General features: G+C 34.1%; 1 protein-coding gene across 20 annotated transcripts in view; it reads right to left on the reverse strand.

The window, feature by feature from the left end:
• The window catches only part of Mia2 (MIA SH3 domain ER export factor 2), a 102,486-nt gene that overhangs the window by 30,273 nt on the left and 54,848 nt on the right, over positions 1–17,365 (reverse strand). For 12 of the 20 annotated variants that reach the window (XM_048798643.1, XM_015491301.2, XM_048798642.1 and 9 more), the window contains 6 exons: positions 11,989–12,035; positions 11,171–11,261; positions 4,215–4,353; positions 2,121–2,222; positions 1,132–1,192; positions 264–299 (listed from right to left, as the gene is read on the reverse strand). In XM_048798643.1, the coding sequence (XP_048654600.1) occupies positions 264–299; positions 1,132–1,192; positions 2,121–2,222; positions 4,215–4,353; positions 11,171–11,261; positions 11,989–12,035 (476 nt within the window). Of the gene's footprint in view, positions 1–263; positions 300–1,131; positions 1,193–2,120; positions 2,223–4,214; positions 4,354–11,170; positions 11,262–11,988; positions 12,036–14,346; positions 14,548–17,365 lie in introns of all 20 variants that reach the window. The other 8 variants (XM_048798640.1, XM_048798639.1, XM_048798641.1 and 5 more) reach the window with 1 other exon arrangement.

Consider the following 17,365-nt stretch of genomic DNA (forward strand, 5'->3'; position numbering starts at 1 on the left):
TAGAAAATGATTTTTTTTTTTAAATATTTTATTTATTTATTTTTAAGTTTTTTCGGTGGACACAACATCTTTGTTTGTATGTGGTGCTGAGGAGGATCGAACCTGGGCCGCACGCATGCCAGGCGAGTGCGCTACCGCTTGAGCCACATCCCCAGCCCCAGAAAATGATTTTTTTAAATACTATATTTTCACTTAATTTAAATGAGTAGTATATCATCTGAAAGGAATTTGACAAAAAAGCCTTAGGGAAATTTAAAACTTACCCAATTATCATGTGCTTTTTTCTCATGGGAAATAATCTGAAAAAGAAAGTCATTAAAATATTGACAACTTTTTTCTTAAATAAAAACCATTCAGATCTTCCACTATGATTTAGTGCACAACTCAAAATACCTCAGCATCTCAGAAAAGTAAGCAAGCAACATTTTTAAAACAAATTTTTATGTAAACATGACCTAATCTAGCATACTTTTTAAAATTTATTTGTATTGGTGTATTATGATTATACATAACAGTGGACTTCATTATGTCATATTTATACATGCACATAACATAATTTGCTCAATCTCCTTCCCCAGTACCTTCCATTTTCCTCCCCTTCTCTCTCCCCCATCTAATTGCTCTATTCCACTGATCTTCCTTCTATGGTTATCATTATTATTATTATTAAGTAGTGCATTATCGTTATATACATATATGATATATATGTATGTATACACAGGATTCATTGTAGAATATTTGTACATGGACATAGCATGATTTTGTATAATCTATCATACTTTTAAAATGAAAACCAAATAGCAAATATCTCTTTATGTAATAATTAACTATAAGAGTTTCCAGTTAACAGACAACTAATCTGTCTGAATTCGAGAGCCCAAAGCTGATAGATGCTTATTTATGCAACATTCCCAAAGAAGCAGAAAACTTTAAGATTTTTTATCTTACAATCTTTAGCTCCCTGGAAATGTTCCACAGCTACACACAATACCTCAAGGGAGGTATGCAACTGGCCAAGTAATTATATTTCTGTATCAATTCAAACAAATCAGAATGGTTTTAATTATATAAACACAAACACATGCACAGAGACACATATAGGCACACATTATTACATACATACATACATACCTGCCCCTGATAACAATGAATGGTTCTCTCCAATTCTTCCTCAAGATCTTTGGCTCGCTTTCTACAAGAAACAAATAATTATTTTACTACAGTATTAATAATAGAAGAAATGAGAGCACAAACTCTCTACTAAAAAATATTAAAACACCCAGACTGCTCTATTTTGTGTAAAATACTTCTAGAACTCCACATAAATAATCACCTTTAAGAGATTCTAAAGTATATTTTTTCCTGATATAATTTTAACCTTAATTAAGCTTTAAGGGTACTACTCTTTGTGTTTATCCAAAGCAAAAGTCATGCAAAGATTTATACAGTTTATTGGTTGTTTTATTTTCAAGAACCATGATCCTGGGAGATTGATTCAGATGTCTGTAATCTTAATAAAACTCTAGGAAATTAACCGCCTTTGCACAGTAGAATGCTACTTGTAGCTTTATAAGACTAATAAGGAAATTCCTTCTTTGGGTAAAACCCAAGCCTACTCTTCTTAAGGGACAATGAAATATCACAACTATTTGGGATAGTTGATATACCTTCCCTCTTTTTTCCTCTATGTTTTCTATTAATTCCTTGGATCAATGAGGACTGAACCAAGTTAACAACTAGACGTTTAGTCTTACACACACTTACAATACACTAATTGTGTTTGTTTCTTTTTGAGCATGCTTGCTGAATTCATTAATATTGTATATATTGTTCCCCACTTGAACCAAAGAAGATCTTAAAACTAATGTCTATCCATAAATTTCTTCAAATAACAGAAAACAGGATTTGCCCATATTCAAATATGAGATTTTAAAATCACACACCCTGAAAAGAAAACATTTTTCCTTCCTTTTACATTTTTTGTATAAATGAATAATAGCAATAAATCTGAATGAAAAGTAATAAGGTAAAATTTTATCATTTATTTTTGGTTGCTTTAGTATTTTTTTCTAATACTGAATTTTAAGATACCCTCCCCACCTCAAAGAGTATTTTAATACCTATAGGTCTCCAGTTCTTCAGCTGCACGGCTGATCTTTTCATCCACTTTGGAAAGCTTCTCCTCTTTCTCTAACCGGTAATTTTCCTCTACTGTTAATTTCCTTAAAACAAAATGTTTTATTTCTATTAATACATGTCATATAATAATCAATTACAATTACATATCTTTTATTATATCAAAACTAGTGCTTCCCATAAAGCAATTTCCATAATACCATTACAGTATAAATATTTCTTGGGTGAAATTAAATCATATAAACTGAAAACTGTATTGTGTCTTATACTGTAGTACTAACAATAGTCTCAGGAGTTTCTACATTAATTTATTATAAACGTAAATTACCCAAGATAAATATTAAAAACTTTTTTAACCATTGTGACTACGTGTCAGTTATTCTGCCTTCATGAATAATATATACACATTTGTTAGATAAAGAGGCACCAACTAATAAACTGTGTTTTAGTAACTTCCTAATATGGTGGTTAAATTACATAGTAGGTTTCTAGACCAAGTTGATAATAGTAATGATAATAAAATAATATTAGTAGTAATACTAGTTCTACTTAGTACTCTTAGTTCGTTAATACTGATATAATAGACAACTTATTAAGCCATTAGTATGAACTAGAAACTTCTTAGGCCTTTGTTAATTACTACCCTTCAGCTCTACAAGAAGGGTATTATCGTTATTTCTATTTTACATAAATGAAAATGAAGCACAGAAAAACTAAATACAATCATGTCTTACTTAACAGTAGGGATACATCCTGAGAAATGCCTCATTAGGCAATTTATCACTATGTTTACATCAGAATATACTTGTATAAACTAGGAACTCTAAGATATCAAAAAGTGACAAAAATCTTATGAGAAGCTAGGATTGTAGCTCAGTGGTAGAGCACTTGTCTCACATGTGTGAGGCACTGGGTTCAATTCTCAGCACCACATATAAATAAATGAATAAAATAAAGGTCCATCAACAACTAAAAAAAAATTTTTTTTTAAAAATCTTATGAGACCACTTACCATACATGTAGTTCAACCACAACATGTCATTATATGGCATGTCACTTTAATAGGGCTCAAAGCTCCCAAGCAGTAACTCTTTATAATACATTATCCATATTGTTTTATATACTATCATTAATAACATCAGTCTCTCAAGAAATATTTATTGAGCCAGGTACAGTGGTACATGCCTCAAATCCCAGCAACTCAGGAGACTGAGGCAGGAGGATCACAAGTTCAAGGCCAGTGTCAGCAATTTAGCAAGGTCCTAAGCAACTTAGTGAGACCCTGTCTCAAAATAAAAAATTAAAAAAGGCTAGGATGTAGCTCAATGGTAAGATACCCCTGGGCTCGATCCATGGCACCAAAAAAAAAGAAAGTAATATGTATTGAATCCTATAGGAAAACACATATGGAATCCTCTGTGGGTATCTTCTTCTCCTTTATGAACTTCTAGAAATACTACAGAGCACAAGTAAATGTTTTATATTCTACACACTAAATACCTATTGCTTAGAAAGCACTCCCCTAAGCCACTAGGCAAATGACACTGCTGCCATTTACTTTAAAAAAAAAAAAAAAAAAAAGGAACACTTGGACAGGAACAATTTATATAAGAGAAAGGTATATTTTACATATATCAGAGGAAATGGTCATTCTTTTATTATGTGTGTGGTGCTGGGGACTGAACCCCGATCCTTGTGAATGCAAGGCGAGCACTCTTCAAACTGAGCTATATCCCCAGCCCTTGCATATATCAGAGAGGCAATCAAAAGTATTCAATCAGATTCCCTGGCCTGGCCTGCCAGTATTAGAAATTTTAAGGCAATAATGCGTTGACTATTTACTGTAAGTTACAAGAGGACTTTGTGAACTAGCTTGGAAGTTCCAACATCATTTATATTTTCTTCCTTGAAGAAAAAATGCTTCAAGATCAAATAATTTTCTTTAAAACGAACTTATGAAATATAATCCAGTTATAAACTGAGAAATTTCAATGATTATAGATCTTAAATATATTACATAATACTTTTAAAGCTATTATACTTCTCATTCAATGGAGTTATCAAATAATTTTTATTACCTGTGGAGTTTCATTTCATTTTCTTGATATAGTTCAGTCATTACTTTAAGTTTCTGCTGAAGCTTCTGATTCTCACTTTCAAACTGTGTATATTCTGACTGCAAAGATGCTTGCTCAGTCTGAAGATTTTTAATATGTTCTAAAGAAATTTTTGAAAAGTTGTAATTAAAGGAGTACAGATTTTGAGTTATACAAAAACATTTCAGAAAAATAAAATTATTAAAAATAATAAACTCAATCATAAACTCTCTTCAACAACAAAATCTGTAAGGTATTCTGTATATCTGAATTCTTTTTACTACTTTAATTAAAAAGCCAAATACACTGTTTTCAATTTTTTTAATTATTATTATTTATAAGATTCCCAAAACATTCAACATTCTAATTCCAGCAATCAATTTTCAACCTGGAAGTTAAAAGTCAGTGAATTCTTAGGAAGACTGTAAAGGTGAGTGTTTTAAAGGCAGATAATTTAGTTCAATATTCTCTACTTTCACATGATAAATGGACTGTTTTTACTAAATGAAAACTTTATTTCTCAATAATATTAAGTTCTATCCAGCCCTTTTTTCTAAGCCAATTTTGCACATGTATTACAAGTGAAAATTAAGGATCTTCTCATAACAAATACACAAATGTCCTCTAACTTAAATGAGAAAAAAATTAGAGCGAAAAATACCAACTTTATCATTGTTTCAACTGCTAAATTACCTAAGAGTCATCTACAAAAATGAAAATTAATAATTTTAAATAATTATGAATTATTTCTAAGTAGTATACCAATTGTTTTTTAAAACCTCATTTATCTTCAATAATTACCTCAACTCTAAACTCTATAATTAAGGTACCACTATAATAATCTCAATTCTGAACCCTGTTAAGGTTAAGGTATCATTTCCCAAAGGCTATGTATGAATCACAATCACGAGTCTTACTATAAGAAAAAAACTCACTGTGCTTCAAGAGTGTAGTTTCAAAATCATTAACAATAATGAAAATGCTATGACTACTTGTAATTATATACAACTATTCTAAAACACCCATTAAGTAAACATATACACCAAAAGAATAGTTTAAGTAAATATGTTAACATTAAATGATTAAATGCTTAGAAAACTGTGTACATCTGTCTTTCTGCAGAAATTTTAAAATCCACATCAGAAAAATATTTGATCTAGGCTTTAAGCCACTGCTAAGAAAAGTCACTTAACAAAGAAATCTTTGTTGAGTGTTCTTGCAACAAAAACTGAATTTTACCTATTGTTTACCTATTGTTTAAAAACAAAGCCAAACACTATAAACAACACTTAAATCTTTATTATCCTTTTGTACTTAGCTATTTTGTTTTAAATTTTTATAGCTTAAAAGGACACTGTAAATGACTACCAAAAAAAGGGAGAGATGGGTAAACCATTTACTTAAAGAAAACATGTATACTATAAGTAGAATATCATTATCAAAAATTTTTTTTCAAACCCATTAAAAAAGAAATTTAGATTTGGAATAAAAGTACAAGCAGATAGATTCTCTAATATTCATTTGAGAAAAAAATTAAAGATTTGTTAAGAAATTATATGAAGAGGGGAGTTTTCAACATGATAGATCAGAGAAGGTCACTTTCCTGACTGCTCTGTGGTGTGAAACAAAGAAAGCAGATGAGCAGCTTCTTAGCAAGGTGGGTAAACAAAAAAGAAAGGAGGCTGGGTACAGTGGTACACACTTGTAATCCCAGCATCTTGGGAGGCTGAGGCAGGAGGATCACAAGTTCAAAGCCAGCCTCAGCAAAAGTGAGGCACTAAGCAATTCATTGAGACCCTATCTCTAGATAAAATGCAAAATAGGGCTTGGGGATGTGGCTCAGTGGTTGAGTGCCCTGAGTTCAATCCCTGGTACTCCGCCACAAAAAAAAAGAAAAAGAAAAAAAGGAAGAGAAAGTGGGGGACTTTCCTGGAATTAATACTGGACATTCAAAGCAGATCAGGGACTCATAAGGTTGGATATAATAAAATAAAGAAGAAATCCCCGGTGCCACAGCTTCTGCTAAAGCCAGAGTCACCAGCCAGGATGGTCCTTCCATGAACAAAACGGGAGGCCAGATGCTTGTCTGGGTACAGTTTAGAGATCAAAGACACTGCCAGATTGAACACAGACACACTGCACAATTCCTAGGGCAGGAAGGAAGTCCCACCTTTCCAAGCCGAAAGCAGAGGACAGAGGGAGGAACCATTTTGCAGCCAGCGTGAGGGCCAGCAGCTAAAGGAGCCAATTCCTGGCAAACCCAAGTCTAGCCTGAAATACAGGTCTGGCAAACCCACACTGCATGATATCAAGAGTGTGCCTAAATGACCAAGAAAAAATCAAATGTGGAAAGAAGTTTACACAGGGGAAAACTGAGCACAGAAACCCAGCAGGTTCTCTCCTTACTTTTCCAAAAGAGCTACTTGTAGGACATCAAGCTAGGAGAGATGCTCCTGGCTAGGAATTCAAAAGGATGGGGGTGGGAGAGATTGAGTTTGGAGACTGAAACCAAGATCAGGAAATGGTGATCTAGGTGACACTAGACTAAGAATTGGCTCTTCCACATAAGTGGAACCCAGGGAAGATAATTGGGGAGCAGTCTTCTAATGTGGACCAGCAATTGCTGAGCAATGGAGGAGTGTGGATTTAAAATCTCCAGACCAACTGACACTCAGCAAAGAGCCTGATACCTTTGCCTATAGGTTTGCCTAGAGATTACATCTTTCACCCTAGCAACCCCACCCTGAGAGATGAGCAACATCATACTCCAGATGACCCCACCTAATACTTCTGAGAATGGAAGCTGAGACTCTTGAACTCCAATTGAAACAATTCTTTAACTTTTCATCAAGATTATTTGTTTTCCTTTTTTCTTTTCACTATTTGACTGTGACCTTAATGGTTCATGGGCATTTATACATACTCATATTTGTTTTGTTGTTCACATTCCTGGCATTTCTTAAGCCAGTTATTTTTCATCGATCAGTTTTTCAAGGGCTAGGATATTTGATTAGTATATTTCCATTTGTTTTGTATTATTTTATCTTTTAATTTTTGAAATTTTTACTTTATATATTTTATTCTCTCACTTATTTGTTTTCCTGGATTCTCTTTCTCTCTTTTCTTCCGCTAACAGTCAATCTTTATTGTTGTTTCACTCTTTCTTTCAATTTTTACTTGTATCTTCTCTGCTCTTCCCTCATAATCATCACATCCTGCGTCACTTCTGTTCTCTCCCTGTCCACCATTTAAAATTGTAAACCCTTTTGCGAACTTACTACTTTTATTATATATAATAACTGATCATATCATTTCTGTTTATTGTGACAATTAACATTATAGACATCATAGAAGGAACTATGGGGCTCAATGCTGCATATTGTTTCAGTTGGTTGTTGTTAACTATGTCTTCCCCCCTAAATGGTGAGGTGCTATAAAACCTTCAGGGGCAATATAAGTACACAAGGTATAATCTCTACTGCCCCAGATCCATAGTGTTCCATGGGTAGACACACAAACAACAAGAAAAAGCAAGGGAACAAATCGACCCAAATCAACCAAGATATTTCAATAACAATCCATCAACACCACAGTAGAAGAAATCTCAGAGGAGTTTAGAATGATCATAGTTAAACTGATTTGCAAGGTAAAGGATGATGTAAGGAGTGAAATCAGAAAGAAAATAAAGGAAGTGAAAGATCATTTCAATAACAAGATAGAGAGTCTAAAAAAAAAAAATCAAGCAGAAATCCTTGAAATGAAAGAATCAATAAACCAAATTTAAAATTCAATGGAAAGTATTAGCAACAGACTAGACCACTTGGAAGGCAGAATTCCAGGCAATGAAGACAAAATATATGATCTTGAAAATAAATTGGACCATGGAGAAAAGATGTTAAGAGACCATTAACAGAACTTCCAAAACATATGGGATAATATGAAAAGACCAAATTTAAGATTTATCGGGATAGATGAAGTCTCAATGATACAAATCAAAGGAATGCACAATCTTTTCAATGAAATAATATCAGAAAACTTCCCAAACCTAAAAAACGAAATGAAAATAAATTAAAGGGATACGAATAGGAAAAGAAGAACTCAAACTATCCCTATTTACCAATGATATAATGCTATATTTAGAAGACCCAAAAAACTCCACCAGAAAACTTCTGGAACTCATAAATGCATTCAGCAAAGTAGCAGAATATAAAATTAACACCCATAAATCAATTGCATTCCTGTACATCAGTTATGAATCAACTGAGAATTTAGAAAAATTATCCATTTACAATAGCCTCAAAAAAAACATAAAATACTTGGGAATCAATCTAACAAAAGAGGTTAAAGACCTTATGCAATGAAAATTACAAAACACTAAAGAAAGAAATCAAAGAACACCTTAAAAAATTGAAAAATCTCTCATGCTCCTGAATAGGCAGAATTAATATTGACAAAATGGTAATACTACCAAAAGTGCTATACAGATTTAAAGCAATTCCTATTAAAATTACAATGAAATTCTTCACAGAAACAGAAAATTCATTTGGAAAAATAGGAGGTCCAAAATAACCAAAGCAACCCTCAGCGAGGAAAGTAAAGCAGGAGGCATCACAATACTAGACCTTAAATTATACTACAGAGCTAGAGTAACAAAAACAGCATGGAATTGGCACCAAAACAGACTGGAAGACCAATGGTACACAATAGAGGACACAGAGACTAACCCACAAAATTAAAATTATCTTATATTAGACAAAAGTGCCAAGAACATGCATTGGAGAAAAAGACAGCATCTTCAACAAATGTTGCTGGGAAAACTGGAAATCCATATGCAACAAAATGAAATTAAACCCCTATCTCTCACCATGCACAAAACTCAACTCAAAGTGAATCAAGGACCTAGGAATTAAACCAGAGACCCTGCGTCTAATAGAAAAAAAAGTAGGCCTTAATTTTCATCATGTGGGATTAGGCCCCAACTTCCTTAGTAAGATTCCTATAGCACAAGAATTAAAATCAAGAATCAATAAATGGGATGGAATCAAATTAAAAAGTTTCTCCTCAGCAAAAGAAACAATTGGTGAGGTGAACAGAGAGCCTATTCCCCGGGAGCAAATTTTTACCCCTCACACATCAGAGCACTAATCTCTAGGGTATAAAAGAACTCAAAAAAACTAAACACCAAAAAAACAAATAACCCAATCAATAAATGGACCAAGGACCTGAATAAACACTTCACAAAAGATGATATACAATCAATCAACAAATATATGAAAAAATGTTCATCATCGCTAGCAATTAGAGAAATGCAAATCAAAACTACTTTAAGATTTCATCTCACTCCTGTCAGAATGGCAGCTATTATGAAGACAAACAACAATAAGTGTTGGTGAGGATGTGGCGAAAAGGTACACTCATACATTGCTGGTGGGACTGCAAACTGGTGCAGCCAACATGGAAAGCAGTATGGAGATTCCTTGAAAAACTGGAAATGGAACCACCATTTGACCCAGCTATCCCTCTATTCAGTCTATACCCAAAGGTCTTAAAAACAGCAACTATAGGGACACAGCCACATCAATGTTTATAGCAGCACAATTCACAATAGCTAAACTGTGGAACCAACACAGATGCCCTTCAGTAGATGAATGGATAAAAAATATATGGCATATATACACAATGGAATATTACTCATCAATAAAAGAGAATAAAATCATGGCAATTGCTGATAAATGGATGGAGTCAGAGAAAATAATGCTAAGTGAAGTCAACCAATCCCAAAAAAACAAATACAGAATGTTTTCTCTGATATAAGGAGACTGATTCATAGCGAAGTAAGGAGGGGGAGAATGGGAGGAACAGACAAACTCTAGATAGGGCAGAAGAATGGGAGGGGAACAGAGGGGGCAGGGGGTTAGCAATGATGGAATGTGAATGACATCATTATTGAAATAAAATGTATAAAGATATGAATTGGTATGAATATGCTTTATATATATAACCAGAGATATGAAAAACTGTACTCTGTATGTGTAATATGAGTTGTAATGCATTCCACTGTCATTTATTTTTAAAAAATCAATAAAAAATTAAAAATAAATAAACACATGGTAATTTTTTGATTTATTTTACAAAATGAGATGCTAACTTAATCTTTTTTCGAACACAACTAAAAGAACTTGTTTACTTTTTTAAAATACAAATACTATCAACAAAATAAGTAGAAAGGTTTTCTCTTTTATTGTTTTTGTTTTTGACACAGGGTCTCTTTTATTTTTGCTCAGGCTAGCCTTAGACTCACACAATTCTCCTGCCTCAGTCTTCCGAGCAGCTGAGATTACAGGGATATTCCACTGTGCTGAGCTCAATGAAAAGAAAAACTTCACTTCTACCAGTATAACATCAATCCTATATGTGCTAATAAACTATGTATATATATTAAAGAAGCAAACCATACTGCTACTAGTATCACTACTCAAGATCAATTCTGCAATTAATAAAAGTTTTAAATTTCCTATTCCTGGGCTAGGGTTGTGGCTCAGTGGTAGAGTGCTTGCCTAGAACGTGTGAGGCCCTGGGTTCAATTCTCAGTACCACATATAAATAAATAAATGTAAAGATCTAAAAAAAAAAAAAAAATTTCCTATTCCTTATTTATTAACATCTAAAACTATACCAACCATAAAATAATACTTTAACTCATGGTTTCACATGTTTTTAAAAACTATTTCATTATTTTAATTTCAGTTAAATGTAAAAGAAACAGAAGACTTAACCAACAACAAATACCAAGACTAATTTTTCACAAATAGCCAACAAAAGCAAAAGTAAAAAAGAAAAAGAAAAATAATGAAATTGAATCTTTCTAAAATTGACTGAATAAATGTATTCTCTATAAGGGAATGTATTAAAAACTGTTAAGTATATAGCTTACTTACCTGTAAGGTCTTCCTTTGTTTTATCTACTTCAGATAATTGAGTATAAATTTGATTTCTTTCTCCTTCTAAGGTTTTTAAGGAGGCATTTAACTTTAAATAATAAAAAAAGAAAAAAGCAACATCAATCAGTTATACAACATACACATACACACACACACACACACACACACACACACACACAACCTCAATATGCCACCCACAGCCTTTCTGCAGCTATTTTATCACTTTGATGAAATTATCACTTAGAAATTAACAATGCAGCTTCCATAATAGAAAGCTAGCAAAATCATGAGTAGTTCAGTTTCAGGACAGGGATACAGAAAAGCAGTGAATGCTTTGATTAAAGCAGTCTTCAAACTACATTACCAAGACTTTATATTCATCATCCAAGACCAGGATACTACTTCTAGGACAGAAAATAGAAGGAATAAACCGGAAGAAACTGAACCTAGCCTTTACTTCTCAAAATAAGATACAGAGCTATAGGGATAGAAAATAATAAGACCGGAGAAAAAGAATGCACCAAAGGAAGTATGAGATAAAATAAACATTTTAAATATATTCCTTCTCTGAAGAAGTAAGTACAGAACTTGAAAACTTTTGTTTTAACAAATTCTAAAAATTAACTATGAATTTCATTAAAAAAAAAAAACGAAAAAGAAAATTTTGATCATTTCTTAAATATACTTACATAGGAACAATAAAATGGACTTTTAAAATAGTCACTAAGGACATACGGGTTTAATCTATGTTCTCTCTCTTGTACCATATTCATTATATTTACACATTATATATTACATATTATATATTTGCAAACCTTAGCAGCATAAACCACTTTCTTCAAAGCTCCTTTTGGCTGATTATCTATAGTGAAAAACAAAAACATGATTATTTGGGAAAATAATCTACATAATTAGATTAATTATTGTAGCATAATACTACAGTATACACCCAAATGATTATGTTACGTCACTCAACTACAGCCCTGCAATACCACTTCTTGCTACATACAATAAAGAATTTGGTATAAGGCAGAACAACCTTGGACCTGCTCCCAGGAAGCTAAACAATAAAAGCACTGGAAGTACCATATCATTTATGATGTTCTTCAACATTAATTAAAAGAACAGAGGTATAATAAAGATTAAGCATTCACCTTAATACAGATCACAGACTTCCCAAATATTCTTGGATTCCTACAGCACCCAAAATATGAGAACTATAACCCAAATGAAAAATACATTAGGGGCTGGGATGTGGCTCAAGCCGTATCGCGCTCGCCTGGCGTGCGTGCGGCCCGGGTTCGATCCTCAGCACCACATACAAACAAAGATGTTGTGTCTGCCGAAAACTAATAAATAAGTATTAAAAAATTAAAAAAAAAAATACATTAAATAAGCATGGGTTCTCTCTATTAGCAAAATAATTATTTCTTAGATGATAAAGTACAAACAAAAAAAAAAACACAAATAGAACTTTATTACAGTCCATAGAACTTTATTACAGTCCATCTTATCTGTGGTTGTACTTTCTGTGATTTTCATGGTTTCATAAACAATTACAAAATATTAAATGGAAATTCCATGAACATACAATTCACAAGTTTTAAGCTGCATGCCATCCTGAGTAATATGATAAAATCTCATACTGTCCTACTCCTTTCTGCTTGAGATAAGAGTATTCATGCTGTATATGCTACCTGCTCATTAGTTACTCAGTAGCCATCTCAATACCTGGACAACCTACTACAGAATCACAAGTGAAAGAAACCACCTTCACATAACTTTTACTATGTGAATTATATGAACTTTCATAATTATTCTATTATTGCTAATTGTGTCTCTTACTATGCATAATTTATAAATTAAAAATTCTGTCATAGGGGCTGGGGTTGTGACTCAGAGGTTAGAGCGCTCCCCTACCATGCGTGAGGCACTGGGTTCGATCCTTAACACCACATAAAAGTAAAATAAAGATATTGTGTTCACCTATAACTAAAAAAAATATTTACAAAAAAAATAGGCATGTAGATACAGGAGAAAAAATATATATAGGATTCAGTACTAACTGTTTTCTCAGTCATCTACTGAGGGCTTAAAAAGTTATCTCCGATGGATAGGGAGGACTATTGTATATATTCACTTTGGAAGTGTAATTTTCTTCCAAAATATTAATAGTATCATGAAAGAAAACTTTTAAAAAATACGTATTCTTCAACAAATTAATTATGCAGTAGTAGGTCACAGAAGAGAGAAGAGAAAAAGAATATATAAGTTAGAACTAGCATTGAAGGATGCCAAGCACTATGGAGACACCGACAATCTCAATGACTTGGGAAGCTAAGGCAGAAGGATGATAAGTTCAAAGCCACCTTCAACAACTTAGGAAGGCCCTGACTCAAAATAAAACACAAAAAGCTCTGGGGATGTGGCTCAGTGGTTAAGCGCTCCTGGGTTCAATCTCTGGTATCCAAAAAAAAGAACTACCAGTGGAACAAACCAAGTAAAGGGTACATGGAATCACTCTGTATTATATCTACAACTTTCCATGGTTCTGATAGACCCAACCTGATCTTTTCTTAAAATTGGGAGCAATCTCGCCACAAAGCCATGAAAAGATAATTTCGGCTTTACTATAAATTACTGCAAATTCTGAACCTGCTTGAATGCCTGCCCGTGCCTTGAACTCACCCATGCCTGGCTCTCTGACCAGAGAGCAGCCCTCTCTGAAACTTAGTGATACCTCATAAATATTGGCCTTCCCTGGCCAGACAACGACCCTCTCTGAGGCTCTAAAGGTCCTCATAAATTCTGATGTTGGGGCCAGCAAAAAATGTAAACTACCATTAGTGTGATGCTTGTCAGAGTTCTGTTATCTGTAACCCCCCTTTGTGTAACTTTCTGGGCTATAAAGCTGGGCTGCAGGAAAGCTGGGGTGCTGTCTTGTTCCCGCCGTCTTGGGAGGGAGAGGCAGCCCGGCCGATTGAAATAATAAGCTTGCTTTAATTTGATTTTAATTGGAGTCAGTGGTCTTTCTTGCGTCCTGGTCTAACATTTTGGAGGCCCCAGCGAGATGACCCTGCCCGACCAGATCACAAGACCAGACTGCTGGAAATTCTGAAGCCAGCCTTCGCTCCAGGGCTCTGGGCTGGAGAGCCACTCTAGGGGGTGCGCACCTTGAGATGTTCCAAGGCCTCGGAGTGAGCCTTCAGTCCCCGGAGCACTGCAGTGAACTGCCGCACTAAAACTATCAGCAAGCACCTGGTGGAGGAGGCCTCCATAGGTAAGTGGTGCCTTTATAACATCTGGTATCGGGTTAAGGGAGATCTCTTCTGATGACAGAGAGGTGGCCTGGCGAGGCTCACATATACGCCTGTCCGGGACAGTAACAAGAAATCGTTCTGTCCTCTGTTCTGTTCTGTAGGGAATTCCTCTGGAAGGATAGAGAGGTGCCGACGGGCACGCACGCACTCCTACCCCGGAGCTTTAGCAAGAGGTTGCGTTGCTCCTCTGTTTTTGATTCGGCACCAGGTTTCTGTTTTCTTGTGTTTTGTTCTGTGTTCTATGTTTTTTGTTTGTTTTTGTGCATTTTGTTGTGTGATTTCTGTGGTAAAAACTTAAGGATATTGGATGTGAAAATGGGTAATAAAGCAAGTTAGCCTGACACCCCTTTGGACTGTGTTTTAAGGAACTGCGATGAACTTTACCCCCCTTTGTTAAGCAGGGTGAGAGAAGCCCCTAGCTGGCTGCTGGAGCACACCCACTGTAGAGGGCAATGCCTGCTGGGGATCTAAGAACTGAATATCTCCCAGGTTAACAAGTGAACCTCCTTCAAAACCCCTTGTCCCTTCAGATCAAGAGAGTCCCCTGTGTTTCTCCTTTGTTAGCAAAGCAATAAACCTCCCTTTTTCTTTTTCTCAAAACCCTGTCCTCATTATTAAATTGGCATTAACTGGCTTCAAGGTCATGAACCGAACTTTCAGTTACAAATTTTGATACCATCACCACGCCCCCCACCCCCTGGGGTGGAACCGAACCAGAGGAGCTAATCCTATAAGTAAAAGGAGGGACTGAGGGACACCCAGCAGCTGCCAAAGCCCTGTTGCTTCGGGGAATTCCCTCCTTCCTTCTCTGCACTGTAAGGATTATGCCACCTCTGTCTTCTTAAAAAAAGACAAAAAGAAAAAGGGGACACTAAATGCAGTAAAGTCACCATGGAGACCCTTGATTTTACATTTCAGGTTGCCCCTCTGTGAAAACATCTGGTCCCCTTTTGGGGACATCTATGGTGCCACTGGTGTAGGAAATTTTTCTCTTATCTGTTCTGTTTTAAAGGTTTCTGTCTATCAGCCATAGTCTGGAGCTCCTTTCTGTCTGTCTGTCCTGTGTCTTTGTTTCTGGCTCTTTAAGACATGCGCAATAGTGTGTTGATATTATAAATTGTTTCTTGGGAATGATCTTGGCTGAATGTGTGTCTAAAAGATGATGTTTACTGTAACAATCTGATATCTGAATGGGTTTTTGAAGCATTGCACAATCTTGCAGTTAAAAGTTGAGTTTAGGTAATTGTTTAGTTTATGATTTCAGATAATTCATTTCAGAGAACTTAAATACTTAGGATGGAAAACTAAAGAACTCTACTTCCAAGTTGGCAAGTAACTTCCCAATCATTCAGTTTTTTCACCAATTTTAAATTGGGTAGCCTGGGAAAATGTCACTGTGTGTACCAGTGCATTAATTTGGACAAGGATAGTAAATCATAGTATGGTATCTGTTGACAAAACAAGATGTAAAGATATGAAATTTGGAATTGTGTCTTAAACTTGTATCATAATTTTCAACATCCAAACCTGAAAATTATGACTTATGGTTAAAATGCCTTAGGCCTGAGGTGTCTGCTCAGAATAGCAGTTTTTCCCTGCTCCTTCCAGACCTCAGTCAGGACTTATGTTGAAATGCAAATGAAAGAAGCCTGCAAGCTCAGGAGACTGATCTGAGGCCTAAGGAAAAAAAAAAAAAAAGGTAAATTGTATGGTATTTACTAAGTACTGGCCAGTCATTTTTTCTAGGACTCTTGTTTTTTTCTTAGATTCTGTATTTTTTTTGAGCTCATGATTTTGATCCTACAGACCTAGGTTAATGTTTTTCTGATCAGTTCTATTTTGACCAACTGTGGAGTTTTTGAAACATTGCAATGGAGATTTCACCTGCGAAAAGCTACAAGGCCTTTACTATTGTTATGTGTGCACACTTGTGTTATGTGTTGTATGTCTATATATACACGTATGTCCGTATATCATATATATGACATACAAATTAACATATATAAGAAGCGCTCATAAAAACAAATTTAAAAAATGGATCCAAAGATCTTTAATTCACATAATTTAAATGGTTCAATTTAAATTGGATAAACATATAAAAATAAATGTCTTTAAATTTAAGCTTACAAGTTTTTCTAGGTGTTCAAAAAAACTAATAAAATATTAATGTCTATAAAATGTCTAATATGCCTTGGGTCTAGGACTTTTCCTTCAACAAAAAAAAAAATGGCTAGCACTGTTCAATACACTTGTCTAATATTTTGATAAAATAAGTAAAGTAAATTTGATGTGGGATTACTCATTCATGAGTACTTTTGTTAGATATCTGATTGATTTACTAAGTTTGTACTAGGGTCTGTATAAGATTGTAAAAATCAGTCATGTGTTAAAGAGACAAAAATTTCTTAAAACATAAGTTTACCCATAACATTGTGTTTATTAAGTTTTTTTTTTTTTCTAGAGCAAGCAACCATAAAAATTAAACAACTGGTTAAATAAGAACTGTTATTTTAGAGCATTATACTGTCATTTTTTAAAAGCTAAACTTGGTTAATATAAAAACATTAATGTAATTGTGGTGCTGTTAATGTGCTCATATCTTCCAGGTATACAAGTCTGTAAGGTAGAAACTTTAAAAGAAAAGAGCATTATATCAAGCTGGTGTTCTGAAGTTGTATGGTAAAAAATATACTGGGGATTTATTTACCTGTTATCAATAAGATACATAAAGTTTTATGTTACTTTTTACATTGGGGAACAATTTAAATGTATTTTTAAGTTAATGAGAGCCTAATCGATGTAAAGGTTAAAAACTTTCAGCCTTTCTTTAATTCATGTTTTAAATGTGATATCATATGGTGTTAGCTAATGT

This window comes from Marmota marmota, unplaced genomic scaffold (assembly GCF_001458135.2).
Source record: "Marmota marmota marmota unplaced genomic scaffold, marMar, whole genome shotgun sequence".
Classification (NCBI taxonomy): Eukaryota; Metazoa; Chordata; class Mammalia; order Rodentia; family Sciuridae; genus Marmota; species Marmota marmota.